Source organism: Brienomyrus brachyistius, chromosome 3, assembly GCF_023856365.1.
Source record: "Brienomyrus brachyistius isolate T26 chromosome 3, BBRACH_0.4, whole genome shotgun sequence".
Taxonomy (NCBI): domain Eukaryota; kingdom Metazoa; phylum Chordata; class Actinopteri; order Osteoglossiformes; family Mormyridae; genus Brienomyrus; species Brienomyrus brachyistius.
In genome coordinates this window covers 23,032,684-23,052,927 of record NC_064535.1, presented here as the reverse complement: position 1 = coordinate 23,052,927, position 20,244 = coordinate 23,032,684, and the positions used below count along the sequence as shown (strand labels likewise).

Below are 20,244 nucleotides of genomic sequence, written 5' to 3'. Positions count from 1 at the left end.
AAGCTCCTGGGCATGGGGTAGTGGTGCGTCGGCTTTGGGGGAGTCGGGGTGGGGTGGTGGGGGGTATAGCCTGTGGGAGCTAATCAGAGTGGTGCCCTTGCTTCACTTCGTAGGAAACGGTATCGGAGCGACCGGCCGGGTCCCATACAGAGTTAAGCGAAAAGCCTGTGAATTCTGATGACGATGCCGAAAGAGGCAGATCCAGGGCAGAGGTGGAAGAGGAAGAAGGAGGTGTTTCGGGGAACGAAGCTGAAGGGGGCACTGTAGTCCCCCTGGGGAAGGAGGATGGGGAGGAGATGAGACTGGTGGAGGTCGAAGGGACCTCAGAGGAGGAGCTAGGAGAGCAGGAGGTGCCAGGGGAAGGTGCTGAAGGAGAAGGAGGCCTGTCTGAGCTGGAGCTGGTATGGGCTCCTCTGGCCCCGGATAACTCAAACTCATCCGTACACGTCTGCCAGGGCCTTTGACAGGACTGAGAGTTGAGTTATCTGGACTACACTGCTTCTTCATGCTTTTATATGCTCACGTATGACGTGTGATCACTGCGTGTCACGATATGGTCACGGCACGTTTCTGACCGTTCAAGCACCGTGTGGTCACCGTGTCAGTTTGTCTATGTATCATGAGGCCGTTTCATGAAGGTAGGTCACAGTTTGGTCGCTTGCAGCACGCTGACACTCCAGGCCTCGTGGCGGAGCACAAAGCGGGATTTCCAGGCAGAAAGGCATGCGACATGCCGGCATGGCCGATAATCCCTGAAAACCGTGCTGCTTCTCCACTCTGCGATGACACTCCGAGCCGCTCGCGGTTTACAGGATGTTCTAGACCTCCCAGTGTCTCACAGACGTCTCCTGTTTACATCAAGGTCTGCGAGGAGAAGATGAGGAGGTCCTTTTCTCAGGATGAGGTAAGAGTTTCTCCTTTTCATCATCTTGCTTCATTTCCTCTGAACACTCGAGGCCATAAATTCCAGGCTGTAAATGCTATACACGCATTTCTGCTGTAATGCGACAGACGCGTCGCTGTAAAACCTTTTTAAAATCGTGTAATGAAAACCAGTGTTTATGGAAAAAAAATTAACAGCCACTTGTAGCCTGACCAAATTTCATTTCAGAACACTTTACGACTATTTATCTTGTACTCCTGATATTTTATCTTAATTTGTGACCCCTGATTTCCAATGGGCTATGGGCTACTAAACCTTTTGGATTGTAAATGAAAACTTTCTTTGCACATATCGGTCATGCTGCTGTGGAGTAAGTTCTCCTCCTCCTTTCTATGTGCAGGAGACCCCAGAGGAGAAGCCCAAATGGCCCCTTAGAAAAGAGGAGGTAAGACAAGTGTGAATATCGGGACACTCCTATTGGAGGGCGGGGGCTGTGGAAGCTGCTGATCTGTAATCCAGACATCCCACCTCTCCCGGAAATTCCGGGAGTCTCCCGCAAACTGACAGCAGCTCCCCGACACCCGCAAATGACGCGCGACGTCCCGGAAATCTGCCGTTGGGCTGTACAGCGGTGGTAAAATTAACCAGCAAGAAGTATTACCGCTATAGCCTCGCCCCAAATTTTACCACCATCTGGCCCCGTCAGCAATATATATAATATATATATATATACACACACACACGTTATTACTGTAATACTAGCCAAGCACTGGCCCGCGCCCCCCGCCCTCCCGGATGCCCCTCATTTGCCTCCCTGAAATCGATATAAATGAGAGAGAGCTTTATTTCAGTGTTGTTTTGAACCATTACCCAGAACAAATCAGTCTATGGACCTATCATTCAGTACCTGGACATGGGGGCTCTGTGACCTAAACTGCTGAGGAGCGTAAGCCGTTCGTGTGAGGCATCTTTAAGCGTGTGGCTAAGTGTGGAAGCGGGGAGGCGGAACTTCCTGTTGAGTCCTGTGTCGTCATTGGCCAGCAGAAGCCGCCTGGGGATCCGGAGCCTGTCTCGCCCCAGATGGAAAACTCTCCACAGTCTAAGCAGCCGAACGGAGGTCTGAATGATGACTTCACGGCCAGACACCGGAAACCGGAAAGGACTCTGAGGTAGGCCAGGCCAAAGCCAGACTAACAATCAGGATTTCCCTTTTTTTGTTGTGTGTGTATGTGTAATATGTATAATGGTGTACATATGCAGCCGGGGGAGCACGCACTCAGCTGAGGAGGAGCAAGAAGATGCGGCCCGGCAGGAGGCGGAGCGCAAGCTGGAAGAGCTAAAGCGGAGGCGTGGGGAGACGGAGAGCGAGGAGTACCAGAGGATGCGGCAGAGGCAGCAGGAGGCTGAGGCAGAGCTGGAGGACCTCAAGAGGAGGCGGGAGGAGCGGAGGAAGGTGCTGGAGGAGGAGGAGCGTGCCAAGAGGGAGGAGCAGGAGGAGAAGAAGGCCAAGGAGGAGGTGGGTGGCACCTGGGAGAAATGGGGAGAACTGCTGTCGTACCCTTGAGGGAGGTGATTTGACTGCTTTAACTAGCTGGTTAGCAGTTGGGTTAGCGGGTTTTTAGAAATCACTCTGTGTGTGGGGGGGGCAGGAGGAGAAGAGGAGGATGAAGCAGGAGATCGAGAGGAGGCGAGCTGAGGCGGCGGAGAAGAGGCACCGGGTGGAGGACACCGGCGACGGCGAGAGCAGGAGGCCCTTCCAGTGCCTGGGGCCCAAGACTGGATCCATGAAGGTCGGGCCCCGCAGCTGCGCGCTCCCCCGAGGGAGGGTGCCCACCTTTGACCTGCGCCAAAAATATACCCAGGCTGCTGCTCCCTTCCTGGGAAAATATAGGACTGGCTGCTGCAGAGAAATCCGAGGCATTGCGGCATGGGTCCACCAGGACAGAGGGTGAAAGAAGCCGTTTCTGCAGTTCAGTAGTTAAATAAATAGTTTAGATACTGAAAAGAGATTTGTGTAAGATCTGAGCCAAAGTAATATTGGATCAAATTGTAAAGACTATGAATTAGACAAAAGCAAACAGTCCCCTTGGTAGCTTGGTGCTGGTGATCGCTAATCTATGGTACTGTTCACACCCTCTAACCAGCAGAATGCTTAACTAATACTAGTAACCAGGCTTTAGCATTTCCTTCTCCTCTACACAGGTTCTTGTCCTGCAAGCTGCATTAATTCAAGAAAAGCTACGAAATTTAGTCTCCTTGAATAAATCGGGCACTTAGTCAGCAGGAGCAGATCTGTCTGGTCGGTTAAGATGCCGTCATTGGAAGGACGCTTGGAAATGCTTAGGTTAACAGAATTAATTGTGCTTAAATATGGCCATTTGAGATGAGATTGAGGCTGGGGAATTTCCTGTCACGAGTATTTTGGGAACTCCCACATTAAGCTGAAGTGAAGTGAGCCATTTTTTTTTTTTTTTAAACACTGCAGGAAAAGTTGCTGTTTCCATCTTCTGCGGTAATTTATCATGAGGACGACAGCCTCATTCCCACAGCTGCGGGGGCTGCTTGAGGCTTTGCTTTTTCTGCCCAGATGACAGTGACGGTTTTGGAGAGGGGGGGGGCGGCACGCAGTCACGTTTCGCATCACGGGCTGCGGGGGTGGGAGGGGGGTGGACGTCTGGGCGGTGCTCGCTTACTGGGCCTCGAGGCGTCCCCGGACGCACGTTCCACCCGTGACCGGCAAGCCAAAAAACGCAAACCGTCCCAGGGGAGCCGCCATAAATCGGAAAAATTTCACGCCAGATGAATCCAGGTCATGGTTTTGGATGGATGCTAAGGCACACAGTTGGTGCACGGATGCATTTGCGTGGATATATGGGAACTGTGAGACACCTGCTGTCCGTCTTCTCCCTAAGAGAACTGAGTTTTATGAGATTTACATACGCATAGTGCAGTAACCTACAGAATACCCAAAATACAGCCTTGTGCTTCCTTTCAGATCGGGGAGCGGGCGGAGTTCTTAAACAAGTCAGCCCAGAGAAGGTCAGTGCTTCACTGGTCACCAGAGCTTTGCTTGTGTCCCGTGTCTGACTCCTGCTGGCACCGCAGTGAAAACACTCGGCATTTACTGAATAAAGAGCGAAACAGCCATCATCTTATGTACTGTAAATTTAAATAGTCATGGACCCAGTTGCCCCCCACTACACGTGCAGACACACACACACACACACACACACACACACACACATGCTTGTATTCATATCTTTAATAGAACATAGGCAAGTAACTGTAGTAATGGCAAACAGAGTAGCACAATGCCTGACATTACAAAAATGATTCTGAATGTTTCTTTTGACCACACACCCCAGACCCCTCCCTTTGGGTCGTGACCCACCTGTTGAAAAGCGGCGCTAAACAGTCTGCCAGATGTCAGATGTACCCCCCCCCCCCCAGGGCCCTGATGACCTGCACCTCCCTTTGTTTACTGCAGTTCCGTGAAGTCATCGCACTCCCCCGTCGTGTCCAAGATCGACAACCGACTGGAGCAGTACACCACTGCTGTGCAGGTAGTGCGGTGCTTCACATCTGCAGACAAATTTATCAAAAACTCATTGAAGGACTGAGGTGTGACGGACCTGTCTGTCTATAGGACTGACAGGTTCGCTTAATTTTTTAGCAGAAGCTTTGCCATTTTGGTAAGTTCATAACTGATATTTCTCCCTGCTTTAGTTCAAGGCTACATTTACTATTTTTGAGCTCAGTATTTTATGCTTGAGCATCATTCTTGGTTAATAAGGACTTTTAGATCCTTGTGAATGAGTCGAGGGTTGTGGACATATTGTGGAGAGAGTGTGCAGTCCAGACGTTTCCCTAGCAAAAGCTAAACCACTTGGAGAGTAACATCATCATCCTCTGTTGTGTAGACCAACAAAGAAATCAAGGCCCCCAAGTCGGCGGCCATCGACCTGCCTGTGGTGACAGACGGAGTCCGTAGCATCAAGAGCATGTGGGAGCGAGGGAATGTGTTCAGCTCTGCCGGAACCCCAGGCTCTACTAACAAGGTTGGACTCTCTGCTGCTCCCTATGGGCCTGGAGGTCTAAGTTCACCCGCTCAGTCTTTAACCCTTAGTCCCCCTTTTTCCGGTCTCCTGCTGGTTTCAGGAAACAGCCAGCATGAAGATAGGTGTCGCCGGAAGGATCAACGACTGGCTGAACAAGGTCCCAGAGAGCGGCAAAAGTGGGGGAGGGAAGCCCGCCGTAAGTCATCCCGGCGATTAGAGCGCATTGGCTGTCCTGCAAGAATGTCGAAAGGAGACGGGAATCCCAGTGACGACAGGGCGTAACGTTTGGCCACCAGACGTGCTTCGCCACGGGAGTCGAAAGCCTCACAAAAGGTTGCGGGGTGTGTTCAGTTCGTGGAAACAGAGTAGAGGAAGCGTTTTATGATGGGCTGTTGACGGATAGCAGGCGCTGTACAGATCAGCCCCGCGGAAAATGACAAGCGCCGCGTGCAGGCGAGTAACATTGGCGTTTATCAAGCAGCTTCTCTGCAGCCTCACTGTCGTATAAAATTTTCGCCATGTAGCTGACATCATGTGGGACAGATTCGATGACGATGTCCCCCAAAGGCCATGAGGGCTACAGGTTATTTCCCGTTTCTTGACTCAACCATGTGTGGGGAAAAAATACATTGTTTGGTTGGAACAACAAACATTTTTTCTTTATTGGGGAAACAAAACAGCTCAATTACCAGTCAAGTCTTTTTACCCGATGAAACAATTACTCCAATTGTTTCTAAAGCACCAGAATTTTAATTAAAACCTGGAGACAGTGAGATTTATGGTCTGGTATCGCTGCTTGTCAGCACAATAAGGGAATCCTTAATCTGTATTACTAGAGCTCCCTCTGCTGGATGGATAAAATATCAAATAAATAGCAGTTACACCAAGCAGTTCAGTTATAAAGGGCTCACGACATGTGTCTTGATGTTTAGATCTCCCTCACTTTGTCACCTTTTCCTCTTGTCTTTTGTCTAGATCGCTTCTTTTCCCTGTCCTCTTTTCTCTCTGCGCTGTTCTGATGGGTCTGTATCCTGAAGGATTTCTCTATTCCACTTCTCTAGCTTTGTGGTCCAGGTCAGGTATTGTACAAGTTCGACAAACCTACTACTGCATCCGCTTTTTCCGCTCTTTAACATAGTTCAGTTGACGGAGATCAGGAGGCATGTATGAGTGTCTCTAGAGCTCTCAGTGCTGGAGTCTGTTCGGGCTGCGGCAGAATGTCTACGCCATTCATCACCCTTCCCTCCTGTGCGGTTTCATATACTTTTGCATTGCTGTGGTTGGCAGGACCTGAGGCCTGGTGATGTCACCAACAAGCGTAACCTCTGGGAGAACAAGGGCTCCGCCCCTGACAAGGTACGCCCCCTTCAGGTGATTTAGCTGACTCACAGGAAGACGGATCCTTATAATTAATGAGAGTTTGCCGATGAGTCTCGTACAGAATAGATCACTCTCCATAGTTTTTGACTTCATCTATGTTCAGCTGCCCTCGTAGGAGGTGTCTTAACTTGGAACGCGGTCTTACTTTTGTTTTCTCGTTTTCAGTAATACCCCACTGAGTGAAACAGGTCGGATTTTGACTCTGAATGTATGTTGTGGTCACTAAGGTTCACTCAAAGCTGGTTGCTGCTGAAATCCTCTGACTGTAACATCCCAGGACAGAAAATGGTGCTTCAAATCCCTGCATGACCTTTAACTTCTTACTCACTCGGCCAACGAGCACCAGACAGGGGAGATAATGGCACTTTTGCGAGTGGCCGGTTGAAGGCCGTCACGGCTGCCTCTGTTTTTGGCAGATATGGCGAAACCGGCCGCATTCTCCCTCGTGGGCGTTGAGGTGTGTTGAGGAGGCAGCTTTCTGTCTTCTCTGAAACGCGTGTTGTGGTTTGCGCTCCACTGGCCTGCCAGCTATTTGGGTCCTGATGTTGCCTGCATGACAGATTGCTTTTGAGCTTGGCGATGGTATCTCTCACAGCACTGACACACATTACGCTGTTGGTTTGCACATGGGGGGGGGGGTGAAATTGATCCAAATTTAGCATAAGATGCCAGTCAGAATGCAAGCAAAGGTCGGACTCGCAGGGGAAGACGGACGTGAGTTACAGGTCAGTGAGGCTGACATGTCACCAGGACGGAAAATGCGACATTTAAGTGCCAGGTCACTCTCGTCCTTTTTAGTGGACTAATCTTTGCTTGTGTCTCGCACTTGTCAGGTGACCGTTGGAGGAAAGAGTAAATCGGCCACCAATGGTAAGTGATACGGGGCACCAGCAGGGGGCAGTGTGGATGGGACAACTGAAGAGTCAAGAAACATGCTTTTCTGCTGCTGGGTCTGAGAGAGGGTCATGTTTTCCTACCACTGAGAGTGTGGTGGAATCTCGGGCTGCAGTTTTTGTTAAATAACTTGTATAGCTGCAGTCACATCAGAAGTATGACCAACAGACTTTGAAAATATGTATTAATCTCATCTGTATTTGCCCTGTCTTGGAGGAATTGGGATGAGTAATTATTGTAAGAGAGCTGTTTTTAATGTGGATTTTTAATGTTTTCTGGTATAAACTCCTTTGTCTGTTTGTATGACCAGATTTTTTTTTCTTAGCAGGACACTAACAGCACCACCTGGTGGCAGGAGGAGAAGGCTGCACCCAGCAAGGAGATTCTCCCTGTCGTCACAATATGTGTAAAATACCAAGCAGGGGAAGGAGGATTTTCTGTAATCCTGGCAGGGAGGGGGGGCGGGGGGAAGGTTCAAAAGGGATTATAAATGCATATTAGCACTGTATGTAAAAGCCCAGCACCTTAAACACGTCACCGTAACGAGCCTTTGCACAAAACCTTTACTGCTCTCTGGAATCGACGCTGTGAAACTCTGGTCATTTTCACGTCTGATTTCATGTCAAGCCACAGAGGAAATCAAAAGCCAGGCTGAGTGGCGGCACAGGTTAGACACCGTATTTGACTGTGGTTTGACGCTCTCCTATCCACGGTGTGGTGTTCTCCATCAAACCTTGCACCAGCCGGCAGTGGTACTGATGGTAGAGACTCACGAAATACTTCAGGTCAAATATATAATATACGAAAAAATATCAGATAAAATATATGTTAGTGCATATATTTAGTCCTGATCTTTTGATTATATGTCACGGCTTTATTTCATATTTGTTCACTTTTTGTATCCAAACCTAATAGCCGCCCTTAGACGCATTTACAGAAATATCATTATCGAGGCCACTGTCCTCTGAAGCTTTATTTTTTCACGTTTTACGAATGCGCAGTGGTTCTGCCCTCCTGCCAACAGAGGCATGGAGTGACGCCGGTTTTCTCTGTTACTTGTGCTGTTCACTAATCTCTCTCTGCTCCTGGGTGCACAGCAAAGGCCGTGCCTGAGACCGCAAATACTTCCCAGGTGAATGTGGGCCTCATCTGTTAACGCCAGCCAGGGCGGAGTATGCTGTGGTTACATCTTAACATAAAAATGACTGCGAATCAAAGATGGCCGCCCCATCATTCCGACACCCAAGAACATCTGTGTCAGGCGGGCGGCCTGATCCGGTCCGGTCCGAGCCGATTGCAGCTCAGAGCGGGTGCCTGCGAGCGAGAGCCTCCAAAGCTGAACAGAAGTTGTATTTCACAGTAAAAATGTTCAATCTTGTGGTATTATCCCATTTCGCTAGTGCCAGTTGTCTTACAGAGCGATACTGAAAGCCAGCGCGTGGCAAAGGCTGTCACTGTTTACACTGAGAAATCGGAGGATTTGGACGATGGTGTCGAAAGGAACGGGAAGTGCGGGATGGGAATGGATCAGGTACAGGAAGTAGGGCGGGAATTGCGTGTATGGGACAAACGGAACAGCTACGGGAAGTGCAGGAATGGATGAGGGGAGAGATGGGTCAGATGGAGGAAATATGAAGTTAATGCAGCAGGAGAAGAGCTTTGGAATATGCTGGTATTTTTAATCAAATTATTTAAACACTGAGATTTGTATTCAGGAAAATCTACCTTTTATATTGAAAACAAGTATTACAGTGGAAATATGTTCTAAATTATTTTAATAGGAAGTGCTATAGAGTAGACGTAGTTTTAAATGTTTGAGTGTAGAGTACAGTCCTGTACAATGCATCTGTGTCACAGTATGGTCATACCTGAGCTGGGGTGCCAGTGTCCCTAAAGCACGTCCAGTTCAGAAATATCCAGTGTGCAGTTTATAGTGACAACACTGCTGCGGATCGCTCCACTTCTTCATGGTAAGAGGTGGGTGACGTTGCATTTATTAAGCACATCCTGAACACTCATAGTAGAAGTGACCACTTTCTATTACAGGTTGTCCTTTTTTCTCCCCCCACATTATGAGCAAAGCAATGCAACTTGTGTCCTTGCGATATCTGCAGCTTGTGTTACTGTGTAAAAACTATGGGTATGTCTACATGTAGAGGATAGCTTAACGTCTTGGAGACAAATTACGTCGACAATAAAGAGGCAACTGTCCAAAAGGGGGCTTCTGGGCTGTGTTTCTGGAAGCATCTCGCACTGTAAGCGTCACCATCCTGACACGGTAATTAGCCCTGTAATTCTCAGCCACGAGCCCCGGTCCACCTGCACACTTGAGCCGGGTTAGTTACAGATTGCATAGTAGTGCACATGGCAAGAATATAACAAAGTGTGGACTAGAGCCCGGGCTGAGACACCCGCACAACAGCTAAAGGGAGACTGAGCCATTCTGGGATACACACAAATTAAAAAGCAGACCTCAACCCTGGGATCCCCCCCACGATAAATTCTGCCGGCCCATAATACCTGGGGAATACTAGTCACCAGCTGCTTGAAAGGTGAGGAACATTGGTAGTTAAAACTGGGTTAAGTTGAACTGCTAGTTATATTTAAGAGGAATTCATCCGTGGAGGGCAGTGTTTCCTAACCTGGATCTTGGAGACTCAAAGATGGTCCACGTTTTTGGTTTCTGCTCACCGTGCTTAGCTAAGTTAGATATAGGGGATGGCGGAATGCAGAGTGGTTGGGGTGGGCCGTATAGCGCAGTGAGTTAAATCTGTGTGCACGTAATCAGAAGGTCACTGGTTCAAGCCCAGCCTCACCATGTCTGCAGGACCTTGAGGAAGGCCCTTACCCCTCCCTGAGTGCTGTCATGAGTGTCTGACATACACAGCCAGTCCAGGGAGGTGTTATAAATAGAATTTTACAGATCAATGAAGTATCAACTATTATTACAAGTCAAAAGATGCCCCGCAATCTTTCATGACCTCAGTTGAGCATCTCTTCCAAAGGACAGCACCACTTTCATAACTCAGCATCCTCATCACTGCTCTGGAGACCACACAGACCTATTTGGTCTCCCATCCAAGTACTGGCCAGGCCCAAACCTGCTTAGCTGCAGATGGTACAGCTGCTGACAGGAAGGAAAGGCAGTTTTTGACTGACGGCACAGAGGATGAGCCTAACCAGACACACATGAGCACAACCACAAGGGCTCAGGGAACAGGCCATGATGGTGAAGCAAAGGGTACAAGAAAAAACAGACAAACACCATAACTAAGTAATGATGCTCATTACATGCCGTTTAGAGCATCCAAGATGACTGGGCTTTTAATAGATTTTATATAGTTGCCTAAATGGTCAGAAATTGGGCAGATAACTTTAAGCACACAGTCTCTGCCCTGGGTCCAAACGGAAGGTCACATGACTTTGCTATTTAAATTCTATATTTAAAAAATAAAAGACACCCAAAACCCTTGTTGCATGACTGAAAGCTGGGACTTGAATAACTAGCCAGGCAGTACTAATACCTTTAAATTTCATCTTTAATATCAGCAAGAGTGTCGCCTGGCATCCCTGAAATGCATGTACCTCTCTCTCATACTCGTGAAACGTGCCACCAGGCTGGTGCACGCACACTTCATGCTACTAATGCCGCAGAAAGTCCGCATAGCGCATCATTATGTTCAATACACGACAAATCACAATAGTGCATCTTTCATGTTGCCCACGCAGAGGCCGGGTCATCATCCAGAGGTAGGGGGGGTCCAGCTGGGTTCACCACAGGTGAATCTCCCGGATCTCAGCGATGACTTGGCTAGCCTTCTGCAGGGCCTGGTGAGCCACAAGGTCAGGGGACAAAGGTCAGAGGTCAAGACAGTAGCATAAATACAGTCTTTCAGTAACTTGTGGAACCTGGACCACATACATGGGAAGCCCTAAAGGAAAATATGTAAGCTGCTCTCTAGTGCGTATAAAAAGGCAGCCGGCCCTCTCGCGCACCTTCAGCATATCCGAGGCCTCGCTGCGGCGCTGGGCCATGTCCTCGGACTCCGTCAGCAGGTCGTCCAGCAGCCCTGACTTGTACAGCTGCCCCACCAGCTCACTCTGCAGACTGTCCTTCACGTGGTTCACCAGGAAGTGCATCACGGCCTTGGGAACGCTGCGCAGATGACCACGCACACGCAAGTGTGACACAGCGGATGGTTCAAATGACACCAAAAACATTTCAAGCTAATCAAAATTTACGGAAAAATCATTCACTACTCATCAATTATTACTAACCAAGGCTGTGGTCCAGCATCCAAAATAAAACAAGCACTTGTGTTGAACGATGGTGCTTTTGGATAAAAGCCGAAAGCCCAGCAACACGCACAGTACCTGTCCTGGATGTTCTTCCTAACGATGAGGAAATAGGATTTGATCAGCCTCTCGATGACCTCACAGTCCCGCTGCTCGCGCGCAGACAGCTTCCTGGTGACGGGAACAGGCTATGGGGGGGCGGGGGGGGGGGGGAGGGATGGGGTTGGGGGGCGATTCCAGCCAATCAGACAAAATGCTTTCGAAACAGATTACAGATTACATGCAGGGAGGGAGTAGGGGAGGATCTGAACTAGTCTGCCGTTTGCAGACATAAGGAAAATGGTGCTTCAGATAAACATCCAGCTGGTCAAACACATGCAAAAAAAAAAGGAATCTGGGAGGAACTGGAATCGGGGCTGGAAAATTCCATGATGCTATCGTGTCACATCCCATTTATCTCTGATCTGGAGGCAGCTGGACACAACCCAGCCGGACCTGTCATTTTAAAGAGGCCCTTTGTCTCTCACCCCCTCCCCGCCAATATAAAGCACTGGAGATGTAGGAGAATGACAGAGGAGATGAAGGTTGGACTGTACTATTACAACAGATGGGGGGGAAGCGGGTTCATGGGGTTGTCATGCTATCAGGTAAACCATCATTACATCATTACAGTCCGTTTCAGACTCCCAGTCCAGGCTGGTTGAGACCCCTGCAGGATGCTGGAGGCACCTACCACGTCCAACAGGTTGATGGCGTGGCCCTTCTGGGGACTGGCAGGGAGGGGAGCCTGGGGCCTGGATTTGTCCTCCGTTGGGGCCTCATCACCTCTCTTCAGCATGCCCCTCCAGTTGCCCATGCCGGTCTCTGGTTCGCCCTGAGGGTGGGAGGGATAACGGCTATATTACACGTCTGGCGGAAACAGCGCCACTTTGTGGCCAAAAAAAGCAGGACGGGCAATGAGCCAGACAAAACGTTTTGCCAACAGATAGCGGGAGGAGTCCCTGTTTCCCTGCTGAAAGACTCCCATGCAAAAAAAGAGGAAAGCAAGGCAGTGAGCATCACTTTCACAAGGAGTGACGAGCGATCCTTAGGGGCTTCAGGGAGCTCACGTTCACATGCAGCACAACACAAAACATGGGAGCCCAGTGCCGCAGACATGAATCTGGCAGAAGTGCTGACAGCGCCCCCTTGTGAATGTAAACTGTTAGGCACAAACGTGAGGCACAGGCCAAAACCATGACGTCGGCATCACATGACCAAAGAGGTCCGAAACTATGCAGAGGAATCCCCATTCCGTGTTCCAGTAACACAGCACACCACGCCAGTGGGGGCTGGGAGGCAGGAAAAGCCCCGCTGATGGCGATGACGGTGAAGGTTCGTGTCGGTTAAAGGGGACACGTCTCCACCGAGAACAGTAGGGGGGGGGGGGGGTGCCATGCCAACGCCACAGAGCGGACGGTACACACACCTTGGCCCCCTCCTGCTCCGTGGGGGCCGGAGGCTCGCTTGAGGGTGGGGCCTGGCCGCTGTGACCCTTAAGGGACTGAAGAGAAGGTACAGGATATTGGGGACAGCAGATATTGCAGTCACATGACCCTGCTGATGACCTCATAACCACCCAGTATGCCCAATGCAGCCTGAGGCTACCTAACAGGTTAACTCCATCGGGTGGAGAGCGTGTCCTACGAAACCCATGGATTAGGGTTATCCTCAGACAAGCTCATTAACCTACGAATGAACGCGCAGAGCTTGTCCAAATGTCCGTCTGATTCATCGGGCAGTGAACGCGGGTCATGGGAAATTATCCCTGTGGTCTGCAAATGCTGCCGTTCCGGGAACAGCTCACTGGTAATGGTGGCACCGGGCCAATATGGGGTATTGGGAGGGGGAGGGGGGTATTCTACCTTGTCTCGGGGCACAGCCGCTGGCAGCTCTCTCATGCGGTTTCTCCTCTGCTCCTGAGGGAACGGAGGGGCGATGGATGAGCCAGGATCAGAGGGGTGTCAGGTGTAAGCGTATCTATATACGATGGATCCTTACGGACAGCTAAAAAATATTAGCGCTATGCTAAAAATGCCCAACAACTCGCAGAACCACACGAGGAGCTTCCGCAGAGAAAACCCGCCCTCTTGCAGGATAAGTGCATTTCCCCGGCTGGGCCAGTCAGCACTTACGTCTATGTTGTTGTTCATCAAGCCACAGGCGTCGGCGAAGTCTGGGTGCTTGGTGTTGATGTACGCCAGCTCGATGGCCACCAGGTTGTGGACCTGGCCGGAGGACAGGAAGGTACCACACACGGGGCAGTCAGCTGCCTGTCACATGTTCATTCATTCGATGATTCAGGCAGATTGATGGACATGCGTGTCTCTTGTGGTCTTCCGGCTCGCTGTGACGTGATTGGTCAGACGCAAGCGCGACACGTGAGACTCACCATGTCATTGGTGATGGGAAGCCGCTTCCTGAGCAGGGAGGTGACGACTTCCACGATGGCATCGTGGAGCTTGGGAAAGCGCAGCAGCTCCTGGGGAGGCCGAAGAGTCAGCATGCAGTTTGCAGTGTGGCCAGAAGGGGGCGGTGTGCGTGCGAGTATGCATGAGAGCACACTCGTGTGTGTGTGTGTGTGTGTGTGTGTGTGTGTGTGTGTACCTGCGTGCTGTAGTTGCTGCAGTGCTGGATGATCCTCTGCATCTCCTCGTGCACCAGCTCCACGCACCGCAGGCTGGGTTCCTCTAGGCGCTTGATCTGCCTCTTCACCAGCAACTCAAAGGACACCTCAGGCACAAACAGGGCCGGTCGGGGGCCCTGTGGCAAGACATGAATGCTGCCTCAGCCATTCTGCCAGCTGAACCCCACCCCCCCCAGAAGTCGAGCAACTCCCACCGTGGCATTGCGGATGGCAGTCAGCACATCGATGGTCGTCAGTCCTCCCAGCGGGTCCACAGACTCCAGAGTCCGGCCAAACGTCTCGTGGAAGATGTAGCAGATTCGGGCCCCTCCGCACCTGACAGGGGTCAAAGGTCACCACCATTCATTTTGTATAGGGCAGATACCGCGTCGAAGCCCACAGGAAGTCAGGAATCGTTTCTTTCAGCATGCCTGCTCCCATAATGCCCCACTCCCCTCGACCAGACCAGAACACTCACAGCTCCGCCGTTTCGATGTACTTGGCCGTGCCCTCGATGGTGTTGCAGTACTCAGCCGCAAACTTGGTGATGAGCTGCAGCAAGGTGGCGCTCTTGTCATCCACGGGCTCCCCATAGCTGCTGAGTAGTGACTGGTACTGCGCTGCCAGCACGTTGATGCGGGTCTTCAGTTCTGGCAGGCAATCGCGGATGTGGTGCATCAGCAGCCTGCGTCACGTTGGCAGAGACAAACATGGCAATGCATCGTTCGGGACCTGAAGATCAGCTGAGGAACCTTCCGGAAGTCAATAGGAGCTGCTCAGACTGGCTGGCTCACAGTACCTATTCAAGGTCCTGGCCAGATACTTGGTTCCATTCCTGTTGGCCAGAGATGGGTATTTCTTCTGCAGAAATGCATATTCATCACGAATGGAATCGGCCACACTTTTCTTGTTGTTAATGTCCAGCTGGCTCCTGCATGCAAAAACAGAGAAACATCCACGTCTTCCTGCAATTTGTGTTTAGAGAAAGATTAAGTAAATTCAAGATAGCCTTCACATCTTATAATTCTGTGGTGCCATTTACGAATTTGGGTTGAGCAATTTTGGATAATGGCAGCTAGTTTGCCATCATGCCACCTGTCGCCACTTTTCTGTAGTGCGGGAGTTCTCGGGTGCAGGCACATGGCCATATGGGGGATGTACCTGTTCACAACTCCGATGAGGCCCAGCTTTACAGGAATGACTCTGCCCATCAGCACGTCCATGGCGTCTGTGCCAGCGTCCATCAAATCCAACTTGGTCACCACTGCCAGGGTCCTGCGGCCTGATCACAATGGCACAGCGGTGAGGGACGTTCTGATCGGGTCAGGTTAAGCCTCAGCACGTGGGGTTTAACCATAAAGAGGTCAGGTTTCAGTGCGCGAGATGCAGGTAAATGTACAGAGGTCAGGTCTCAGTGTGGGAGATGCAGGTAAATGTACAGAGGTCAGGTCTAGGTGCGCGAGATACAAGTAAATGTACAGAGGTCAGGTCTCAGTGCGCGAGATGCAGGTAAATGTACAGAGGTCAGGTCTAGGTGCGCGAGATACAAGTAAATGTACAGAGGTCAGGTCTCAGTGCGCGAGATACAGGTAAATGTACAGAGGTCAGGTCTCAGTGCGCGAGATGCAGGTAAATGTACAGAGGTCAGGTCTCAGTGCGCGAGATGCAGGTAAATGTACAGAGGTCAGGTCTCAGTGCACGAGATGCAGGTAAATATACAGAGGTCAGGTCTCAGTGCGCGAGATGCAGGTAAATGTAGAGGTCAGATCTCAGTGCACGAGATACAGGTAAATGTACAGAGGTCAGGTCTCGGTGCGCGAGATGCAGGTAAATGTACAGAGGTCAGATCTCAGTACGCGAGATACAGGTAAATGTACAGAGGTCAGGTCTCAGTGCGCGAGATGCAGGTAAATGTACAGAGGTTAGGTCTTTTGTTAGGTCTCTAGTGGTTAAAACACTGGGCTGGGGCTTTCTGTCCTTCATGAAGAGCTCAGAATTAAGTCATGTATAATTGTCCCAAAAGGGGATGGTATTGGTGAAGGAGCTCACTGACCATCTGGGTCCACCTCACGGGCTACTTTCAGGGCTTCAGAGGTGGCCATGTCTGTGTTGGCAGCAGTAACAGCCAAGATGATGCAGTTGGGGTTGCTGATGTACTTCAGGATCAGATCCCTGATCTGGATCTCAATGTCTTTGGGCTGGTCTCCCACAGGAACCTGGGAGGAAAAGCAGCAGAGGGTCATGCTAAGGGAGCACAGAGTGACAGAAGTAGAAATCCATTCCACAGCCCAATCCCAATAAACCAACATCTGCATAGTGGGTTTAATACCTTTGTGATGCCAGGCAGATCCACCAGGGTGAGATTCACCACATGAGGAGAGAAGATCTTCAGGTGAATGGGTTCATCGCTGATGCCCTGGAGGAGATGTCAAAATGAACACCAAATACCTAGCAGCATCCACAATTTTACAGTGAATAATGCCGCTTGAATGTGCCCTTCTTATTTCAACTGAAGGAACAGAAAATAAACTTGTTGCCTTACCTTGTTGTTACCTGAAACCCTTTCAGTTTCATTTTCAATTTCTTGCCTGATTTCATCAAACTCTGTATAGACCTAAAAAGGGAAACAATTCAAATGCCGATTCACTATCTCATAGTCATTTTTAGCCCACAGGACTGATGCTATTTTTCCATATTTTTATATTTCTGGCAAAGCACAGGGGAAAAATCATGATCTACACACAAACACACGCAGATGTTCATCCCCCCCCCCCCCACACACACACACACACACACACACACACACACACACACACAAAGTATGTTACACAAAGCCAAAAACTTGTTTTTCCACCAAACGGTCATAAGGCACTGCCATTTACTGCCCCACGCTTTCTTCCAAACGTGCAGTCCTGACAATCTAGAACATTCCTGAGGATCGACATTCTGCTCCATTGTTTTACTTCATGTGGGGGTGAAGGCATGAAAGGACTGAGAAAAGGACGTTCTAACAAATGCACCAAATGGCTGTCTTTTGGGCCTATTACCCATCAGGCATCGCTGCATAAGTGAAACCAACCTTGTTTTTGGTGTGCAGGAACTTGCCCCATTCCTCTACCTCCAACCCTGTGAAAACAGGACAATCATGTCACAGGACACAGCTGGTTCACTGTGTTTTTCTCATGTATTCTTTTTTTTTTTGGGGGGGGGGGGTGCTTGTTTAGTTTATACAGCTGGCTGTGAGTTAGATTTTGTACCAAGGACCAGTAACACACTGATAGAGTAGATTTCCACAGGGACCTGTACAAACCAATATAAAAAAAACAGCGGGAAATGTTTTGCAGTTAGCAACAGAAGAGCGGTGTGAAAGAAGCTGAAAAAGCCCTGTGCACTGTGGAAAAATTGTGATTATAGCACTTTTGGCAAAAAAAATACCATGAAGGAAACAGGGAGCAAGTGTTTAGCATTCAGATTTATGCAAACTATCTGGAAGAATGTAGCGAACGCCTTAATTCAGTCGAGTTAACACGTTCTCTTGGGTGACGGCCTAAACTGTGCAATGCTCTAAAACAGTGTTTCCTAATCTACTCCTCGTGGACCCAACAGACAGTCCATGTTTTGGCCAGAAGCTGGGAGGGAGTAAAAATGTGGACTATCAGTGGGTCCAGGATTGGATTGGGAAACGCTGCTCTAAAACAGCAGACTGCACATTCTAAAAAAAATTTACCAAAATTTTAAAGAGCATACTGCAATAATGACGCCATACACAGCAAAGCAAGCTCAGGCAAAGGATTCAGCCCGTAACTGACAAAAAAACATGGAGGCAGGACAAAAAAAAAAAAAAAAACCAGACCAAAAAAAAAGGCGGACCTTTGTGAAGGTGGCCATTTTTCCAGATGTTGGGGTCTGCGGTTGAAGAGAAACGCAAAAGAGAGGATTAGTTTTATCTTCCAAGTGCTACTAACGAAACTGCGCAGAAAGCTGACAGCAGACGTGACGCGAGTTCCAATCCGGCATCCAAATCGCTGGCGACGAACCGCTGAAGCCAGAAGCGGAAAATAGCTGCGTGGCTGAAGCTGTGTGATTAACGGCAGGCCGCGTCTGCATGCAAACCCTCAGTGGCGGGGAGCCGTGATGGATGAGAAGCGGGGGAATGGGGGTCCGACATTCAGCACCGTCTGAATACGCAAAATCTACCCCAGCGCCTCAATACGCCCCCCACAACCCCGTACTCTGTAATAAATAACTAACTATCTGAAAAAAATAAACACATGGTAAATCAAAAACCTCAAGATCTAAAAAAAAATACATAGGACTCCGAACTTCCATCTCAGAAATTCAGCCAAAAGATGCACTTGATGCACAGAGGAAGAGCAAAACAGCCCGACCTCCTCTCCTGTAGCGCTTTAACACCAGCTTGAGGCAGGAAGATGAAGGAATGATCCAACATCCGCGGCTACTCTAGGGCTGAGCATCTGGAGCCCAGTGGCTTTGCTATCTCAGGCCGTCCGTGTTTAAGAGCATCGGGGTCAAATGGCAAGTACTGTGGCACATATTCCGAACAATACCCTGACAGCACTGTGCTTTCGTACAGCCCTGGTCAACACACACAAACACACAAAGGTGGGAAAATATTTCATAGGCCTTCTGAGGTTTAGCCATGAAGAAGGATGCTTAGAGGCTGAAGAACTGGAACAGAGATGTTGCAGAACCAAAGTCTCTCAAGAGACTTACCTAGAGCTGCTTAAATTATCCAGGGTACTTGAAATATCCAGTTGCATGAATGGGCAAAATGTTACAGTAGAGGGGAAAAAGCATCCAGTAATGATGTGATGTAATACAATAAAGTGGTGTCAACGTGGGGGGGGCTATGCGGCCAGAGCTTTTCAGCGTACCGTTTTCGTCAGCTGTCTTCCTGTGGTCCTCGGGGTCGACGTGGACGAGCTGCAGGATGAGAGGCCTGCGGGTGACGATGCCTGTACCACGCGGTAGCAGGTCGCGACCCACCAAGCTCTCCAGCACCGAGCTCTTTCCACTGCTCTGGGGACGAACAGCACAGTGTCACCTTTCTATGAAGCTCGGCATCTAGTTTTAACTTCACCTGCTACTGAAGCAATATGACTTAAAGTCATTTCCTCATTAACACAATATTTCCCTTCCCAGGAACTCAAACTTGGAACCTTCTGGCCAAATTATGGTCACCCTAGTTACATAATTTAGTATATATCCACGAAGGTGACTGTTCAATGACAACTGGCTTGTTCAGTGACAAAACACGGTCACTGTTTTATTTGCTTTTGCATGTTTTTAAACAGACATCCGTCTGTGCATTTTTTCAGTGAGTGACAGCCTATATTGATAGGGCAATCGTAGATCAATGGTAGAGAGGGTAATAATAAATCGTTTGCCGTTGAACAATTTCTGAATCCCCCAGATGGATAAATTCTTGAGATAAACATCTCGGCCATGCAATTTTACATTAACTTTCAACCTTGTGCATTTAATATAACCAAGCATGATAGCTATGATAACGTCACCTGCGGACGATTTTTTTTCGGCCTTATATCAAAAGCTGACAATTAAGCGGCCCTTAATCGATTAGTAACTGGAATATTTTATTATACATTATTGCAGACAGCGTTCGTCAGGTACAATAATGAAAGCAAAAGGCGCCGGTTGTGGGTGCGATAAGCACGTCACTTATACCTGCGTTCCGACAACAGCAATCTGCGGCAGCTGGATTACGTCGGCACCCACTGTGTTGAAGACGTCCTGAAGCTTATTTATAACTGGTATAAGAGCCTCCATGGTTTGGCAGAACGGTCACCTGTCAAAACGAATGAACCAGCTAGTCAGCAACCCCTGCCAAACACAGGCACAAAGTCACCCAATGTCCGCGACACAGCCACCATTTAACCAACCCGGCCGAAGGAATAATAGCGCACAAAATTTTGGCGCAGCATTCTGGGATATGTAGTCTCCACATATCTGCCTTAACTTTATTAAAATACCAGATAGCTTGAAATAAACTACATTTCCAAGAGTTAAACGCAAAAACACTGTATTTA

General features: G+C 49.3%; 2 protein-coding genes and 1 long non-coding RNA gene across 16 annotated transcripts in view; 2 read left to right on the top strand and 1 right to left on the bottom strand.

The window, feature by feature from the left end:
* LOC125738549 (non-muscle caldesmon-like) overlaps positions 1–9,431 on the top strand; it is a 29,625-nt gene extending 20,194 nt beyond the window's left edge. For 4 of the 12 annotated variants that reach the window (XM_049007654.1, XM_049007656.1, XM_049007651.1 and 1 more), the window contains exons 5-17: positions 114–401; positions 863–904; positions 1,284–1,328; positions 1,925–2,052; positions 2,144–2,399; positions 2,533–2,673; positions 3,879–3,922; positions 4,371–4,446; positions 4,804–4,941; positions 5,042–5,137; positions 6,229–6,297; positions 7,155–7,191; positions 7,541–9,431. In XM_049007654.1, the coding sequence (XP_048863611.1) occupies positions 114–401; positions 863–904; positions 1,284–1,328; positions 1,925–2,052; positions 2,144–2,399; positions 2,533–2,673; positions 3,879–3,922; positions 4,371–4,446; positions 4,804–4,941; positions 5,042–5,137; positions 6,229–6,297; positions 7,155–7,191; positions 7,541–7,551 (1,371 nt within the window). In that variant the 3' untranslated portion in view covers positions 7,552–9,431. Of the gene's footprint in view, positions 1–113; positions 402–862; positions 905–1,283; positions 1,329–1,924; positions 2,053–2,143; positions 2,400–2,532; positions 2,674–3,878; positions 3,923–4,370; positions 4,447–4,803; positions 4,942–5,041; positions 5,138–6,228; positions 6,298–6,486; positions 7,047–7,154; positions 7,192–7,540 lie in introns of all 12 variants that reach the window. The other 8 variants (XM_049007661.1, XM_049007659.1, XM_049007660.1 and 5 more) reach the window with 6 other exon arrangements.
* Positions 9,432–10,736: 1,305 nt separating this feature from the next.
* On the bottom strand, positions 10,737–20,115 carry LOC125738548 (dynamin-1-like protein). Of its 3 annotated transcripts, XM_049007648.1 has the most exons (20): positions 19,883–20,115; positions 19,072–19,216; positions 18,047–18,082; positions 17,256–17,302; positions 16,719–16,790; positions 16,506–16,592; positions 16,230–16,392; positions 15,338–15,458; positions 14,976–15,107; positions 14,655–14,861; positions 14,392–14,512; positions 14,158–14,313; positions 13,943–14,032; positions 13,686–13,778; positions 13,416–13,469; positions 12,980–13,054; positions 12,245–12,385; positions 11,590–11,699; positions 11,212–11,371; positions 10,737–11,043 (listed from the first exon to the last, which is right to left on the bottom strand). In XM_049007648.1, the coding sequence occupies exons 1-20, from the start codon at positions 19,982–19,984 to the stop codon at positions 10,987–10,989; spliced, it is 2,169 nt and encodes a 722-aa protein (XP_048863605.1). In that variant the 5' UTR covers positions 19,985–20,115; the 3' UTR covers positions 10,737–10,986. The 3 variants fall into 3 exon arrangements, with proteins under 3 accessions (XP_048863605.1, XP_048863607.1, XP_048863606.1); XM_049007650.1 differs by lacking the exon at positions 12,980–13,054; XM_049007649.1 differs by lacking the exon at positions 18,047–18,082.
* On the top strand, positions 15,473–16,057 carry LOC125738550 (uncharacterized). The gene is made up of 4 exons (XR_007396861.1): positions 15,473–15,584; positions 15,665–15,704; positions 15,745–15,864; positions 15,905–16,057. It is a non-coding gene; the product is annotated as an uncharacterized LOC125738550 (long non-coding RNA).
* Positions 20,116–20,244: the final 129 nt, after the last annotated feature.